At 54.7% G+C, this 15,481-nt stretch overlaps 7 protein-coding genes across 7 annotated transcripts; 3 read left to right on the top strand and 4 right to left on the bottom strand.

Annotated features, from left to right (window-relative positions):
• Positions 1-201: 201 nt before the first annotated feature.
• naa40 (N-alpha-acetyltransferase 40) lies at positions 202-1,075 on the top strand (the record flags this gene model as incomplete). Its single annotated transcript, XM_036643166.1, has 3 exons — positions 202-299; positions 364-690; positions 757-1,075. The coding sequence occupies 3 exons, from the start codon at positions 202-204 to the stop codon at positions 1,073-1,075; spliced, it is 744 nt and encodes a 247-aa protein (XP_036492556.1).
• A 1,542-nt stretch (positions 1,076-2,617) lies between these two features.
• Positions 2,618-3,242, top strand: PCR2 (Protein PLANT CADMIUM RESISTANCE 2; the record flags this gene model as incomplete). The annotated part of the gene is made up of 2 exons (XM_036643165.1): positions 2,618-2,825; positions 2,914-3,242. 2 exons carry the CDS (start codon positions 2,618-2,620, stop codon positions 3,240-3,242), a joined length of 537 nt encoding a protein of 178 aa, XP_036492555.1.
• Positions 3,243-4,008: 766 nt separating this feature from the next.
• Positions 4,009-5,448, top strand: CGCS363_v011315 (uncharacterized protein; the record flags this gene model as incomplete). Its single annotated transcript, XM_036643164.1, has 1 exon — positions 4,009-5,448. One exon carries the CDS (start codon positions 4,009-4,011, stop codon positions 5,446-5,448), a length of 1,440 nt encoding a protein of 479 aa, XP_036492554.1.
• Positions 5,449-5,828: 380 nt separating this feature from the next.
• On the bottom strand, positions 5,829-8,220 carry freB-0 (Ferric/cupric reductase transmembrane component B; the record flags this gene model as incomplete). Its single annotated transcript, XM_036643163.1, has 4 exons — positions 5,829-6,947; positions 6,995-7,286; positions 7,334-7,639; positions 7,688-8,220. The coding sequence occupies 4 exons, from the start codon at positions 8,218-8,220 to the stop codon at positions 5,829-5,831; spliced, it is 2,250 nt and encodes a 749-aa protein (XP_036492260.1).
• A 1,291-nt stretch (positions 8,221-9,511) lies between these two features.
• On the bottom strand, positions 9,512-10,532 carry CGCS363_v011313 (uncharacterized protein; the record flags this gene model as incomplete). The annotated part of the gene is made up of 3 exons (XM_036643162.1): positions 9,512-10,154; positions 10,212-10,361; positions 10,417-10,532. 3 exons carry the CDS (start codon positions 10,530-10,532, stop codon positions 9,512-9,514), a joined length of 909 nt encoding a protein of 302 aa, XP_036492559.1.
• A 455-nt stretch (positions 10,533-10,987) lies between these two features.
• CGCS363_v011312 (uncharacterized protein) lies at positions 10,988-11,688 on the bottom strand (the record flags this gene model as incomplete). The annotated part of the gene is made up of 2 exons (XM_036643161.1): positions 10,988-11,168; positions 11,252-11,688. The coding sequence occupies 2 exons, from the start codon at positions 11,686-11,688 to the stop codon at positions 10,988-10,990; spliced, it is 618 nt and encodes a 205-aa protein (XP_036492558.1).
• Positions 11,689-12,530: 842 nt separating this feature from the next.
• On the bottom strand, positions 12,531-12,683 carry CGCS363_v011311 (uncharacterized protein; the record flags this gene model as incomplete). The annotated part of the gene is made up of 1 exon (XM_036643160.1): positions 12,531-12,683. The coding sequence occupies one exon, from the start codon at positions 12,681-12,683 to the stop codon at positions 12,531-12,533; it is 153 nt and encodes a 50-aa protein (XP_036492262.1).
• Positions 12,684-15,481: the final 2,798 nt, after the last annotated feature.

Here is a 15,481-nt window from a genome sequence, read left to right as displayed (position 1 = left end):
GCTTTAGTGGACGCGTCGGGGCGCGTTCAGCGAGTTGGGATTCTGGGATTACAACGAAGCGAAAGGGGAGGACCTGAGTAAGGTCACGGATCCTTTATCTCTGGCAGGGAGAATATTGTTCAGGATTTCGAGTTTTATATGAATTTGTCTTTTTTCCCTTCGCCTTACCTTCTGTGGTCTGTTGGTGTCCAAAAGCTCAAGATGCCCGTCAAGCGGCGGAGGGCGCCTACAAACCCCATCGAGTCCGCGAACCGCAAGACGGACGAGGACTTCGTCAGAGACCACCTGCAGCGACCCAGGTTCGTACGGCACCTCATGCATCACAGCCATGGACGACACACTTACCTTTGAATAACACGACAGCGCAGACTGGACATCATGGAAGCACCCCGCGACCAAGAAGGCGTACACCCTCGCGCTCAAGTCGCCGGCCAAGATGTCGGTCGACGAGATGCAGGCGTGCTTCGACCTGGTGGAGTACACGAGCGGCGCGGACTACCGCGCGTCGTCGTGGGGGTGGAAGCCGGCGGCGAAGATCAAGGAGATGCGGAGCCCGGAGCTGCGGTACGTGCTCGTCAAGGAGTCTGACGGCGAGAGGTTGTGTGGGTTCACGAGCCTGATGCCCACGTTTGAGGAGGGCGAGGCGGTGGTGTATTGCTATGAGATTCACTTGTTGGAGGAGCTGCGGGGGTGAGTTCTACTTTTTTGTGATGGTGTTTGGCTCGTGATGCTTGAAACTTGCTGACGGTGATGTAGCACGGGAATGGGCCGCAAGCTGATGGACTACCTCGTCGCCGTCGCGGAGAGCATACCCATCGTGGAAAAGGTGATGCTGACGTGCTTCGTGGCCAACAAGGCGGCGCGGGGGTTCTACGAGAAGCTGCGGTTCGAGAGGGACGCGACGTCGCCGGTCGAGAGGAAGTTGCGGTTCGGCAAAGTGTTTGTGCCGGACTATGTGATCATGAGCCGAAAGATTCAGCGCCGCGAGGGCGGACAAGTTGATTCGAAAGATGGTGGTGGGGATGTTGAGGCCGAGGTTGATGGGGTGAAGAAGTCCAAGAGGAATGATTCATGATGCATGTTCTCTGCTTTCTTCACCCGATTAGGGAAGTTCATGAGATACCAAGATACAGCGAATATTCGAATTCGGAATCGATAGACGAACTAGTTTGGTCCTGCAGATTCGCTCGTTGATTTGGGGCAATGGTGGTGGGTTGAGGTTACATGCAGCCAACTGAGGCTGAGAAGGAACCACACACAACTACTGCATGGGTCGGGAATAAGCTCGAGGAGACCAAGTCCCAAGTGCCACACAGCGGGCAATTAACAGTGGGCTTTTATTTGCTTTGCCCGCCCTGCAGGTGGACATGCCGTGGGCGGCGGCAGGGAAGCTGAGCCTAAAAAGTACCTCACCTCTCGCTTCCACGGCTGAACATTCCTTCATTCCACCTCACGCCCACTTGGCAGGACCCGACTTGCTCTGGCGGCGACGATCACAGTAAGCGCTGTCGAGGGAAGCATCCACTTGGAGTAAGGCGACGAACCCCGGGAATCCTGCCTGCCGAGAGTTTATTCCCTTGAGGACTGGTGCTGTTGAGTTCAGGGTGTTTCTTCACTTCAAGACAAGGTCAAACGGCAGCCGATTCTCTCGTCCCAAAAGGGGTTGATGCTCTGGATCATGTTACACAAGACTCATCTCACCACATGCCAGCTCCTCACCCCAGATAATTACTCAAGCCATCTTTTGGGCTGACTTGCTCAAAATCTGCAAATGGAGAAAAAGAAAGGGAAGGACTTTCACTTCCACCCCTGCATCAGCGTCCCCAGCTACACAGCCCGCCAAGCTCAGCCTTAGGACGCCATCGCCTCCTAGCGGCGCCCCTCCGGTTGCTGCCTCCCACGTCTTCCACCCATGTTGCCTATCATCACAGCAAAATGGTTAGAAAGCCACAGGGGCGGGCTCGTCAGGCAGACTCCAATTGACAGTCTGTGAACAATGAAGGGTCTGATCGCAGCGTCCCTCTCCGCCGATCTGGTTCCGCACCACGAGAGCGCCATATGGGTCCGACAGAAAGGATTCAGGCATCGATATATGGCATGAGACGAAGCGGCCGGCAAACATGCCACCACGAGCCCCGTCTCTCCAGACGCCGATTGGGGCGCCATCTAACGGTTTAGTGCGGACCACTGGTGTTGAGGTAAAAAGGTTGGCTGAATCTTTTCATTAACCCTCCGGCTCAGCTGCTGGCCAGGGTGAGAAGCTTGGTGTGACGTTAAACCGCTTCCGGCCCATTTCTCGAGCTTCACGCAGGCGTTGCCCGACTGTTTATTTCCCCTCCCCCTTCTGCATCCGTCTGGTTGGTCTTTCCCACATGATTGTCTCAGTTCCTTCCTCCTTGGCTGATTTACTTAATTAGTTCCTTCCCGTTTTCAAACGCAGCTACCTCTGGGGGCCAATTCATATATCAACGTGTCCCCCCTTGCACCTCGTTCCCAATCCGTCTGAACGACTTCCTTTCCGTGCCGTCTGCATCATTACACCACCTCGCCCGCCTTTCCTATTCGCTGCTCAGGTCATCACCGTTACAAATTACAACGCTCCCAGACCAACGCCATCATGGATCACCAGCAACAGCAGCAGCAACAGCAATACCAGCAGCAGCAGCAAATGCAGCCGAACCCATACGAGGGCCAGCCCCAGCAGCAGCCCATCCAACAGGAGTACGCCCAAGGCGCCGCCGTCCAGAACCAGGAATGGCAGGCCGGCTTGTGCAGCTGCTCGCCGATTGACAGCTGCTGCTTGGCCTACTGGCTACCATGCATCCGTACGTCTCTCTTACATCTCCTAACGCGCCTCTCATCGAGGACGGCTCTTTGCCTCGTTGATCAACCATGACTAACACCACCCCACAGTCCTAGGCAAGACCTCAGAGCGCATGCGCGACCCCACGATGCAGACGTACGAGGCCATCAACACGGACTGCCTGCTCTACGGTGCTATCCAGTGCTTCACCGGTTGCGGGTGGATCTACGCGCTCATGAAGCGCGGCGAGATCCGTGAGCGCTTCGGCATCAAGGGGTCTGGCGCGAGCGATTGCTGTGTGAGCTACTGGTGCTGCTGCTGCGCGCTCATCCAGCAGGACAACGAGGTCAAGGCGCGCCTGTCTACGGGACCTATCGTCCAGGGGTACCAGCCGCAGAAGGAGGGCATGCACATGCCGCCGCACCAGCCGCACAACTAAACGGGATGGTAGACATGTACGATGAAACGAGGGGTTCTGAAAGTTGGCGACGAGGGATGGTGCTGCTCGGCTTTCTTTTTGTTCATGGACATGGTTTAAGGATATGGGATACCCGATGGATGGGGGCAACCACAGGCGACTGGATGGAGTCGTTGGGGCACGCACTTACCTACAAGAATTCAAGTATAATAATTCGAAGAAGAGCTTATTGGCCCGTCTGGCATGAGACACAGCTATGAATCACTTCAGGTTCCTCGTCTGATTGTTGACTTGTTCGCACGTTAGATCGAACGTCGGCTCCAACGCGATGGACCGTCGATACAACGTCTCTGCACCATCCTGTCGATAGCATCGCTGTAAGGTGTTATGTGTGGGCGGACACGGATGAGGGACGTCGACAGAGCGAGTAAGAACTCCGACGACCACCACGATGACACATTCGACATAAGCAACAAAACAAAACATGGACATTGGTGAAGCCAACTCCTACAAGAATAGGGTTCACCAGCAGAGAACAGTCCATCAAGGCGTAACCCGTCGCCGGGGACGTATTGATAGGAATTTGAGAACCTCTCTCGACCATCACGAGGTGGCGGACAGAGTTTACCGGCAGAACCGCTCACATGGATACCAACGGGTTGTTCAGCCATGTGATACAGAGTGATAATCGACAGAGGTTCTCAACTACTTTAAGTGTATTCTTCAACCGCTTATACTTTCCTATATCCAAAAACACCAACTTATCAAAGCTTCAAAACAGAAGACGATGAAGACAATACGCAGCCTCCTCGCCAACCTCCGGGGAACCGCCCCCGACCCCCTCCCGACCATCCGCTTCCGTCGCGATCTCGTCCCCCACAGTCCCCCCAGCATCCCCACCGGCTACGACACATCATGGCAAACCCGCCGGCTCGAGAACTACTCCTCCAACCCCTTGCTCCGCCTCCCCAACGAGCTGCTGCTCGAGATCATGGAGTGCCTCGCGCCGCCGGACCTCTACCTCGTCCGGCAGGTGTCGTACCTCTTCGCGGCGCTCTTCCGCTACGCCGCGTTTTCAGAGTACCACCAGCAAACCGCGGCGATCGACCCGAAGACGGCGGAGCCGAGCGTGCACCGGCTGCTGCGCGCCTATCGTAGGCTCAGGGGCAAGACGGCGCCTGTTCCGCATTTCATCCCGGGTGTTGAGTTTAATTTGGAGGCGCTGCGGGCGGAGGAGCGAGATGGTCTGCAGTATGTTTTGCAGAGACGGATTTTTTGTGCGCGATGTTTGGCTGGGAGGAGTCAGGAAAGGCAGGGTATCTATCCGCGCTACACCCGGGGGGACAGGTACGTTGCATGTGCCGCTTGCATGTGCTCCCATCGCCCAAGCTGGTTCTCCCCCGCCGAACGACAGCGTCGAGATCGAATCTGCATCGGATGGGAAGGGATGCTGCGGATCTGCCCGCATACCCTGCTTTCCTGGCCACGCGTCCAGGGCTGGATTGGCGCAGGGCCTAGCAGGACAAGGTCTGTCTTGCGTTGCCGGCAATGCGCCGATGCGTTCGGGCGACACGGCGAGGCCCCTGAAGTCACCTATGAACCCTCGCGGACGGGGGATGCTGCAGGCGAGTTGAGGCTTGGATGGAAGGCGCCTGTTCACGCTTTATCGAGCGGGGAGGTCCTTACCAAGGAGGCGATGCGTAGAGCGCTCAAGCGATTTGATGAACTGCATCCGGGATTGCTGTGCCCACACGTCTCGTTCGACTTGGAAAAGCTGATGAAGGTGTTTTACTGGCACCGGTGTGTCTGCTTCAGACAGCCGTCGGCGTTGGCGCTGGAGTACCACAGGAGCGACGAGAGAGACGGGCTATCGTGCCTTTGCTGCGCAACCCAGAACACTGCCGACGAAAGGCGCGTGGGCAGGTTTCCGATATCGTCGATTTATAGCATGTCGCGCCACTACACGTTGTGTCGTCAGTGCTATTACCGTTACGAGTGGACATCGGACGGCAAGAGGATTTACTTGCGCGGCTCTCTGCACTCGATAGGCGCCACCTCCGAGATCTCGACGGACAAAGACGGGCACATCAATAGACGGAGGCCCTCGAGTGACTGGCTGAGGACGATGGATCCGTCAACGTACCAGCAAACGGAGGAGTGGCGCCATTTGAAATGGTGTCCGGATAAGTCCTGTGCGAATTCAACGAACAGGAGCACTTGGTATTGACGTGGAGCGTTTCCCGAGGGTATATATGCGTGGGGTAGGTTGTCATTCTTGAATCAGTATAGTATTGATGTGGGAGGTCCAGAGATGCTAATCGTTCCGACGCCAAGTTGAGAGGTTTAAATATTCGGACGGGTAGGTCTGGTTGTTCGACCCCATCGTGACTATGGACGACTAAGATAACCACAAAGATAACGACATGGCGGAAAGCCTCGGGGGGATTGCGACGATAAATGCTTGAAATACTTCATAATCTAGTTGTAAAATTGTGTATAAATGTCATGGTATCCGTATCCAAACCGCCCAACGCCAGGGTTATGCTGAAAAACATCGCTGATCCAAAAGACTTGGCTATCCGTCTAATCATCTAATTCCCATCTCTCTTACCAATTGAAGCTCTCCTGGAAGTACTCGATCCTAGAATACCCGCGTCCGAGCATCTCAACAACGCTCTTCCGCGCGTCGTCAGCCATGACGTTTGGCCCGCACGCCACAACCGCGAGCCGGCTCTTCTCAGCCGCGGTCGCGGCGTCCTGCACCTCCTCCCTCACATCCGGGCGTCCGTACATCAGCCTGACGTGCTCGGGCCAGTCGTCGGGCCGCACGGCGTTCGTCGCGAGACTCGTCTGCGTGACGTAGATATCCACGGCCAGCTTCCCGCTGTCGAGCGCGTCCTCGAAGTCCTGGCGGAGGACGTCGGCGGCGAAGCTCAGCTCGCGGACGGCCCAGACGATCTTGACGGAGCGGGCGCGGGAGGCGGCGCGGCAGAGGTGCTGGAGGTGCGCGAGGGGGACGACGACGCCGCTGCCGCCGACTATGAAGAGCAGGTCGTCGAACTGGGAGAAGGGCTGGGTGTGGCCGTAGGGGCCCTCGACGAAGACGCGGAGGCGGGCGGGGCGCGGCCAGGGGGCGGCGGCGGCCTCGCGGAGGCGGGCGGTGAAACTGTCGTAGGGGCGGATGAGGAAGGTCATGGAGGGGGTGCCGGTGCGGGGGTGCAGGTCGACCTCGGACATGGGTTCGACGGGGTTATCGTCGGAGGCGACGAGGAGCGGGGTCTGCTCGGAGGAGAACTTGCGGGTGTGGTGGGTGTTGAGGGTGGTGCAGGCCATGGTGAAGGGGTGGCTTTCCCAGGCGCGCTTGTCGGAGAGGACGTGGAGGTAGTAGTAGGTGCCGGGCTTGGGCTCGTAGAAGGAGGTGGGGTAGGGGATGCTGAGGCGGACGATGTTGGAGGTGGCGTCGTAGGTTGCGAGGGCGAAGGTGTTCCAGAACCTGAGGTTGAAGGCGAGGGTGCGGGACATGCGGAGGACGCGGTCGGCGACCCAGATGTAGAAGGGGATCCAGAAGAGCATGTCGAACTGGTGGTTGAAGATGGAGACGTGGCCGAGCATGGTGACGAGGGTGAGTATGGAGAGGAGGATGTGGAGGACGAGGAAGAGCTCGTACTGCTTACGGCGCATCCAGAAGACGGAGGCGACGAGGAGGAAGACCATGCCGAAGGTTGCCTGTGGGGGTTAGCGATGGACGAGTTGATGATGCTGGGAGTACTCACAAACCAGCCGGCCCACCAGAACATTTGCGTGAACCACCAGAGGAAGTATGTCCAGCCGCCCTCGCTTAGAATGAGCAAAACGTAGGCAGCGGTATGGATGACAGCCTGGACTGTCGCAACGCGAGCAACCCAGCGGTGAAAGTTGTTGTACGTGCCAAAGTCCCAGCCGGTCACCCACATGAGGAGGTTGTTCCTCATGCCAAACAGCCAGATGATGGGAAAGTTAGCAAAGGAGATGATGCCGGTTCGGTCGGCGACGTAGCGGCCGATCTGCTTCGACATGTCCGGCCAGCTTCTTGAGTCAGTACAGTACTGAGATGGTGGAAGGGATGGACCTACTACATGTGCCCCGGGAGGAGGGAATAGCCGTAGCAACAGTACCACGTGTTGACGGCGATGAAAGCGAAGATGGTGATGCTCTGGATGCGCGGCGGTATCGTGCACCAGCCCAGGTTCTGCGAGCAGCGGTAGCCAAAGGTCGCCGGGATGGTGATGTACCGCTTGAGCCAGAGCGCAGCCCAGTGCAGCGCGTTGGGCTTCTTCTCCGAGTCCCATTCCTGGCGCTGGAGGCTGGCGATGGCTCCGACAAGACGGGTCGCCAGACCGAAAGCGCACACAATAACCCAAAAGACAATAACATAGAATCTGGGATCTTGTCAGCGGTGCTTCGTCGACTCGAGGTGATGCACATACCCATATCGATAATGCCGACTGTAGGTATACTCTACCGATTCCAAAGAATCATACCAAATCTGGTAAAACGGCTCCGCGGGCAGCACAACCTCGTTCAAGACAGTCCCCGCCGTGCCCTCCTCCTTCGTCAGCCTCCTCAGGCCCTTGATCTCCTCCTCCGAGTACCCTCCGATAATCTCCAACGGTGGCAGCGACACGTTCATGTACTGCTGACATGTCGCGTTCTGCGTGCTCAGCCCGGCATCCCGGTGCGGCGCGTCGCAGTGCAGGTGCGTGCAGAGGTACAGCGACTTGATGTGCAGCAGGCTCTTGCACGATTGCGGGAGCTTCGACTTGGCCGGGGCGGTGTCGTTGAAGTGCGGCTGGCGGATGGTGTTGACGCAGGCGTCGTAGCAGAGGCCGCCGACGGACACGGTGGAGGCGGCGACGGAGGTGGCGAAGAGGAGCGCAGTCGCGGCGACGACGGTGAGATTGAGGCCCGGTCCTCGTCCTCGTCCTGTCGCCGAGGACGGCGATGACCACGGTACGCGCATCACGGTCGGGAGCTTCGCATCTGGTCTCGCTCGGGCCGTTGGCGGGGGTTTGCTGTGATATGCGAGCTGCTGCTGGGCGATGGTGATGATGCGAAATGCCTTTGGAGGGGTTGGTTGGAAATGTCTGGAGCGAGTTGCAAGGGGACGCAGACGCAAAGACTGGGCAGCTCACGGCAAGTGGGAAAGAAAAGGCGAGGTGAGGTGCCTCGGGAGGGACAGCTCGGTGCTCCGAGGGGTTGAGGGAAAATGTTACTGAAGGATTCGGGGGTGGGAGAGTGGTGAAATTTAGGATCTTATCAGATCATCTGATTAAGCGTCCCCACTGGCTTAGGTTATCGCGATTATCCACCGGCATCGGCACCAGCCCGTGACCTGGCCCCTCTGTGCCGGGTCACCCCTTGAAATGGTGTAGATGCTGCTGTAATTACCTAGTGTGTGGTGATGGTGCATGACACTCGTGGAGGAGGACAGGCAGTCAACTGGGACGGCTGCCTTCCAAGGTTGGCTGGGCGAGAGAGGAGGGGCTTTGCCTTAAAAAGGGCGGCTATTAACTCACCTGATGCTGGCCACGCAGCGTGTTGTCTCACTGTGAGAATCCCACGCATGCATCCCGCCGGCCGCTGCTTTTGGGCGCCGCCGTTTCCGAGACTTAACGTTCATGAAAAATGCACTCAAACACTCTCATAGAAAGTAGTTTTTGCAATCAGCGCCGGCTACTGCGCTCAAACGTCCGATAATGCCCTCTGAAAGTAAGGCCCGTGATACGCGGGACCACCCGCTAAGCTTTCGGGAGCCCGGCTATCAGGCGGGAGACCTGCGCTTAAAGTCACCCGCCATCACGGAACTCACTAGGGCATTCTCCCGCCAAACGAAATTCTGGCTCTTCTATTCCATCTCCTCATGCATCCTGCATGAAATTCATTCAATACCACTCTGTAAGTAAAGCAGCGACGATCCATCAAATGCCCCCTCAGTCCACTCCCGGGAGCAGCAACCGAGCAGGGCCTACCCTTGGAGGACCACTGCGACTTCAGCAGTGCCCGCTCTCCCCCGCCGGCGGTTCAAGGACCTTCCCTCCCGCGCTCCCGTTGACACATCACCACCCGCCGAGTCGGAACCGCCGCACCGCCGATGTTCGTCCCATTCTCGACCACACGTCACCAGCAATTATCGTCCAGACAGCCCACAAAATTTCAGGATGGATGATTGAGAATTCTGGCGCGTGAGTCACCACACATCTAAATGCCGCGACTGCCACTTTCAATACAGAGTGAATTTACAAGTAACCCCATCAAATCCACCCGCCACTAACAGCCTCCCCATCCCTCCTCGGTCTCCCAGGAACATTCAATGCCGGCGGCACCAGCCCCTCGGAGCCCCTCTCAACGTGATTTCCTCTACTATACATCGATGAAGTCCCTCTCCCCTGGTCAAAAACTTCCATATCATAGACACCCGGACTCATCGGGGGACGCGGTGGAGCAGGCGGCGGCGGCGGGAACTTGGGCGGCAACCCGCTAACCATGTACGGCCCCGAGATCGCCATGCTCCCCCTCCGATTAAGCCCCGTGAACCCCTCCCGCTTCTTCTTCTTCTTGTTCCATATGTACAAGTACACGACCCCGCCTGCAAGGAGGCCGAGGAACGCGAGGGCGCCCGCGACGCTGGCTGCTATGGCCCCCTTTGAGGCTTCTTGCTGCGGTTCCAGCGTCGATGTTGGGAGGGGACTCGCGGTTGCTGCTGATGGTGTCTCAGATCCCGTGAGAATCTTGGATGTGGAATCGATGATGGTGGTTAAGATGGGGCCGGACAGGTCCGTCGGAGACGCCAGGAGGTTACCCGTGCCGCTTGTGGAACTGCATTCGTAGAGGGTAAACGTCGACGCATCATCGGTAGAAAGCCAGGTGTAGCATGCGGTATCCGGTCGGTATTTGCTGTTCGGGACGTTAGCATTGTGAACCACGCCAGATGGTCAACATCTGCCTGCTCACCAGCACAGCTCGCCCTCTTTACAGCCGCCCGCTATGGACTCCACGGACGACCCGAGGCATTTTGTTGGTACAGGGGAGCGGCAGCCTAGGAATGAGTTCGACGATATGCACGACCCGGGACACGTCCACGCCTGGTCTTTTGGGGATATCCTGTGAGGCGATTAGTACGTGTAGCGGGGACCCCAAGTGACAAGATACGGCCTACGTCGGTGCAGAAGTAGGAGAATCAATGAAGCCGCAGGTATTCGGCTCCTTGGTGAAAGGAAGCTGAGCGGCAGCAGCGCCTTTGGTCGTCGAGGATTGAGACTCGGAGTATGCCATTGCTATGGTCGAAGATGGAGTAATCGAGAATGAACGTAAATGGTCAACTTGCAGCGAAAAATGATTCTTGACGATCCTTTTATCGTGAGATGCTGCCAGAGTTTGTTGTAGAATCTGCTGTGAATAACTGCAATACTACTTTGAAAAATTGCGAACAGCATCAAACTGATTCACTGCGGGAGGAGCCAAAACCTAGTGAGTCAGTAAGGGACTGAAAAATATATTTTGACTACTTATCGCACGAGTAAAACAACGCGACCATGAAGGAATTATGTTTTTCGACGATGTGCTAGATGGATCCAACATGGCGATATCTAAGGACAGCAGTCGGCTAAAGTCCTGCCGGGCTTCTGTTAAAGAAATACACTGGCTGTCGGGATGGCAGAAAAACATCGTTGCTCATTGAAATAAATATTTAGATTAGGCTTTCGCCGTTCGTTGGCATCTTTACTACATTAAGCTGTTCGTTTTCTTTTCGCCGATTCTGAGGACTCAGTCGCCTTAGAGACGGAAATCTTCTCGCTTTTCTCATCATCGAGCAATTCATCCATCAGCTCGCTCTTTTCGTCCAAGGCAGCCCACTTCGGTCTGCCATCAGGCAAATCTACCACCCTCTGCTTATAAAAGATGTGCATCCTACACCATGTCAGCACATCCGCATCTCAAATCGCCTCACCCAGCCCAAAATTTCAATCAAACGGAACGGCAAAGACACTCACTGCACATCAAACTTCTCCCTCTTCTCCTCCTCGTCAAAATGCAACAGCCCCGGAAACAGCAACACCATATTCCTCCCCTCGTCCATGATCCGGCTCCCGCAGTGGCCGCACGACACCTTACACGGCAGGTCGTGGTTGGTCTTCTTGGAGCCCGAGTTGTAGAACGCGAGGCCGTCGACGCCGCGGTCGAAGGCGAGGTCGGTCTTGTGGAAGATGGCGGCCCACTGGAAGGGCGCGCCGTGCATCTTCTGGCAGTCGCGGCAGTGGCAGAACTTGGAGGCGAGCGGGCGGTCGCGGGAGAGCCAGTAGGAGACCTGGCCGCAGTGGCACTCGCCGCGGATCTTCTTGTCGAAGGGCTTGCCGTCGATTTCGGCTTGGGAGGAGGGCAGGTAAGGGGCGGCGGTTTTCCAGTCTTGGTCGAAGGAGTTGGAGCCCATTTTGGAGGTTGTGGAGAAGTGGTGATGGGTTGGGGTGAAGATGAACGGCTTGATTGTTTCTGAGATTCGAAATGTGATTGGGAGTTCGAATCGGTGAGATGCTGTTGTTTTTGAGTAAAGGAATGTGGTTGATGGACGGAGGCAGTGACGCGGGAGTGATGACATCACTTTTAGGAGTTCTGCTCCGGTTTGGGGCAGAAATGTCTATGATGCCGTTATTCTCAATCTAGAAAAAAGCAATGGCACAGATGAGTATCAAAGGGGGTTTTGATGCACGGACGAGGTTGGTGTGGTTGTGGCTTGAGCTTTTGTTCTTGGGGCCGTTTGAGGTTCTGCACGAAATGCGAAAACGATGGATTATAACAACGGACTTGGCTCAAATAGCTTGAAGAAGTTCTGAGGAATATGCCATTGCATATGTAATTGCTGAGATCATTTCAGGGTCATGTCCAGCATTTGACTGGACTATGGAGATGGTCTGCCCCTGACGGGAGTGCTTGGACTGGTCATCGAGCCATCATCGATCCGATCTTCTCCACAAACGGTCGGCGAATCAGATGAACTAGGGACCTGAGCGCCCGACAACGCTTGATTGATTCTAGTTGCCAGTTCGAGCAACTTAAAACCTTGCGACGCGTGGTGCAAGTATGATCAGAAGTTGACGTCGCATGCTGATATTGCAATTATAATTGAAGACTGGTTATAGTAAGGTATTTCTCATTCGAAGAGATCTCTAAATTTACAGATGTTGCGAAGTATGTCACTTGTTCCCTCTGTGTAACTCAGTATGAAGTGGACATCATGCAGTCCAATCGTTCGACTCCTGTCTAAGAATTCTTATCTTAATTTCCATGCTTTGGAACTCCCATGATTTCCCAATCCCTTTGCCATCTTTCGAGCTCGCGCTGTACCTCCCATTTCTTGTTCTTTGTAATGCTACCGCTGGCAAGGGTTTCGATGACCGTCGGAGAGCTGGCGAGATATTTGTCGAGCATGACAGTACTGATCTTGTCTCTACCGCTATTTGAATACCTAGTCAACGAAAGCTTAAGGCCACACCAGTGGTAGCGTGACTGACCTGCCGCTGCTAGTAGTAGCTGCCGAGATGTTTGATCGAGAGGACATTGCGATTAGATCGGAAAACCTTCACACACAAGTGCTCGACGTAGTGGGCCTGGAGAATTGATTTTCTTTTATCAGCCGATAGCGAAGCTATGAAATACAAGCAACAGAGAACCGTCTCCCTAGCAGCATCCTCTACAATCACATTCTTTATACCTGGCGAAAAGAAAAACTGTTAACACAGTTAACACAGATTTTCTGATAACACGGGTGGTCTACAACACCACTTCACACATGAGGGTTGAAGACCACGAGATGGCGTAGAACACAATCGCACGCAGTCGGTATGAAAAACACAGTTGTGTTTTCTTTACTGATTGGGTGTTCCAGATACAGTCGCTCATTGGAGGACTAGCAAATTGAGGCGACAATGCACGCCTTGGGCCGCTTGTTGCCTAATATGTAAGCGCTGTCGCAGTTTTCGTTGCAGCTTAGCTTGCCTGATAGCGTTCCCCTCTTTCTCGAACCATCAAGATTCTCCTTCGATCATCATCTTGAAAGCTTTGTTTGACTGGGCAACAGCAACGACTTCAGATCGAAGCCTTGGCGGCTGCCATTATTGACTTTTGCGTCGCATCATTTTGTCCATATCTCTGCTGGTCCGGGCATTTGTTTACCTTGTCTGACATGATGCCTTATTCGGAAAGTCTCGTTGTTCACGTTGGGAACCGCATTCGAAGTGTGACGCGCAGTGGAACGGGAAGGCGACGATTGTATGGCGATGCTGTGGCTAATCGGAGTGACAAGGACCCTCAAAGTCGGAAGCGTCGGAGGCTTCGAAGGCATGACGATGATGACGACGATGACGATGATGACGAAGATGACGATGATGACGATGATGGCAATATTTGGAGTGAAGATGAACCTTCATGGCAGAAGCGACCACGTCGGTCATTTGCCTGTCCCTTCCTGAAACATGATCCAAACAAATATGGCGACTGCTGCAAATACAAATTATCTCGGATCGCCGACGTCAAGCAGCATTTATACCGAAAACACACTCCGCCATTCTATTGCGGTCGATGTTCAACAATATTTTCCTCGGAAATCGAACAACGCGAACACCTCACCCACAAAGTTGGCTTTGTGTGCCCGATATCTTTGAATCTGGAAGGAATATCTCATACACAAAGAAGGCTGCTATCTAAGAGGTCTATAAGAGGCCTCACCAAGCCGGAACAGTGGTTTTGTGTTTGGCAAATCATTTTCCCGGACTCTAGACCCCCAACATCAGTTTACCTGGAAGCCTCTGAGTCGAAGCGTACGGAGAACCTCGAGAGAGAAGAACTACAGAACGACTTCGCCTCCGGCATCGCCTGCGCGCCCAGCAGCGTAAGACATACCCCCGAAGTTACGTGTGTGCAGAGCAACGTAAGAAACACCCCGGTGTCTCCTTTCAGGCCCCTTAATTCGTTATCAGAATTGAACCATGATGACACATATGCCTTGAACCCTCTGGACGCTATATGTGAGGATTCGGCTTGGCTCTCTGTTTTATTCGGACCAGATGTTCTTCAGGAATACCAGCTACAGCAGTGTAGTCCACAGAAAAAAGAAGTCGACCTCGAGCACGCTAAGGTTGGCAGAGATATCCAACACACGTATTCATCAGCTGGCGCATTGGATTCGTCACTGGAGGAACGGTGTATCTCTGAGGCATGCCAGAGCATTCGGGACAAGTTCGACGATCCGGAGAGTTGGAAAACTCTGTCAGAAAGACTTCTCGAACTTCTGAGAGCCTTCGCAGTTAAAATAGGCCCGGAATCCTCCGATGAAGCGAATTTGAGAGTGATGTGGTTCTTTCACAAATATGGAGGGTAAGTCCTCTAACAGAGTGATGCCGACTATCGAGATTATCGAGTCAACTGACCCCGTGACAGAAGAATCGCTGACCAGCTTTTCGGAAATGATGATTCGCGCATCGAGCCTCCCGGAGAGAGCGAGAGTGTCAAGGGGCACGAGATGTCTACGGCAGAAAAGATGCAGCTCTTATGGGGGCAGACTCGCAACTGTGGCATCTCAGACGATGCGGATTGGTTTATGGATGATGGGGACGACAGTGACGAAAGCTTGACCAAGCTTGAGCCACCTAGCTACGGCAGCATCATTTTCGGAAGTGTTTCCTTCAACAGGCTTGTTCAGGGTCTAAAAAACGATTTCCGTCTCCAGGAGGATCATGGTATGCCTAACAATGTTGGCCCGAGGTCTGAAATCCGCCACAGAGTTCTTTGTAACATACCCACAGGGAGCACCAGCAAACTAGATCCACCTCCTGCTCATAAGGTTGTATTGAGGTTGAAAGATTGGCCATCTTTCGAACATCGATCGCCAGGGGATACTCATGGCCAGTCCTCCATTGCAGAATCATTCGGTTCTATTGTTATGGCATGTTGCGGTGCCAACTCTCAAGCACTTCCCATTGAGCAATACATGAGGCAGACATGGCCTTCAACCTGGTATCAAATTCTCAGCTTGTTGCGAACCGCAAGCACTGGGGAAATCACTGGAACATTTGCCAGTAAGTATGTTTCAGAATATAAGATATTTTCGCTAAGCCTCTCAAAGTCTGTCTGCCCGACAAAACACAATTGGCAGCCTGCGCCGAGCGATCTGACCTGATTGTGGGGGTTTCAGGACCCGCCTATGCGATTGCCGAATGTGTCGAGCAAGT

The sequence above is a fragment of the Colletotrichum siamense genome (genome assembly GCF_013390195.1).
Source record: "Colletotrichum siamense strain Cg363 chromosome Unknown KSG_Cg363_contig07, whole genome shotgun sequence".
In the NCBI taxonomy this organism is placed as follows: Eukaryota; Fungi; Ascomycota; class Sordariomycetes; order Glomerellales; family Glomerellaceae; genus Colletotrichum; species Colletotrichum siamense.
This window is presented reverse-complemented; position numbering and strand designations above follow the sequence as displayed.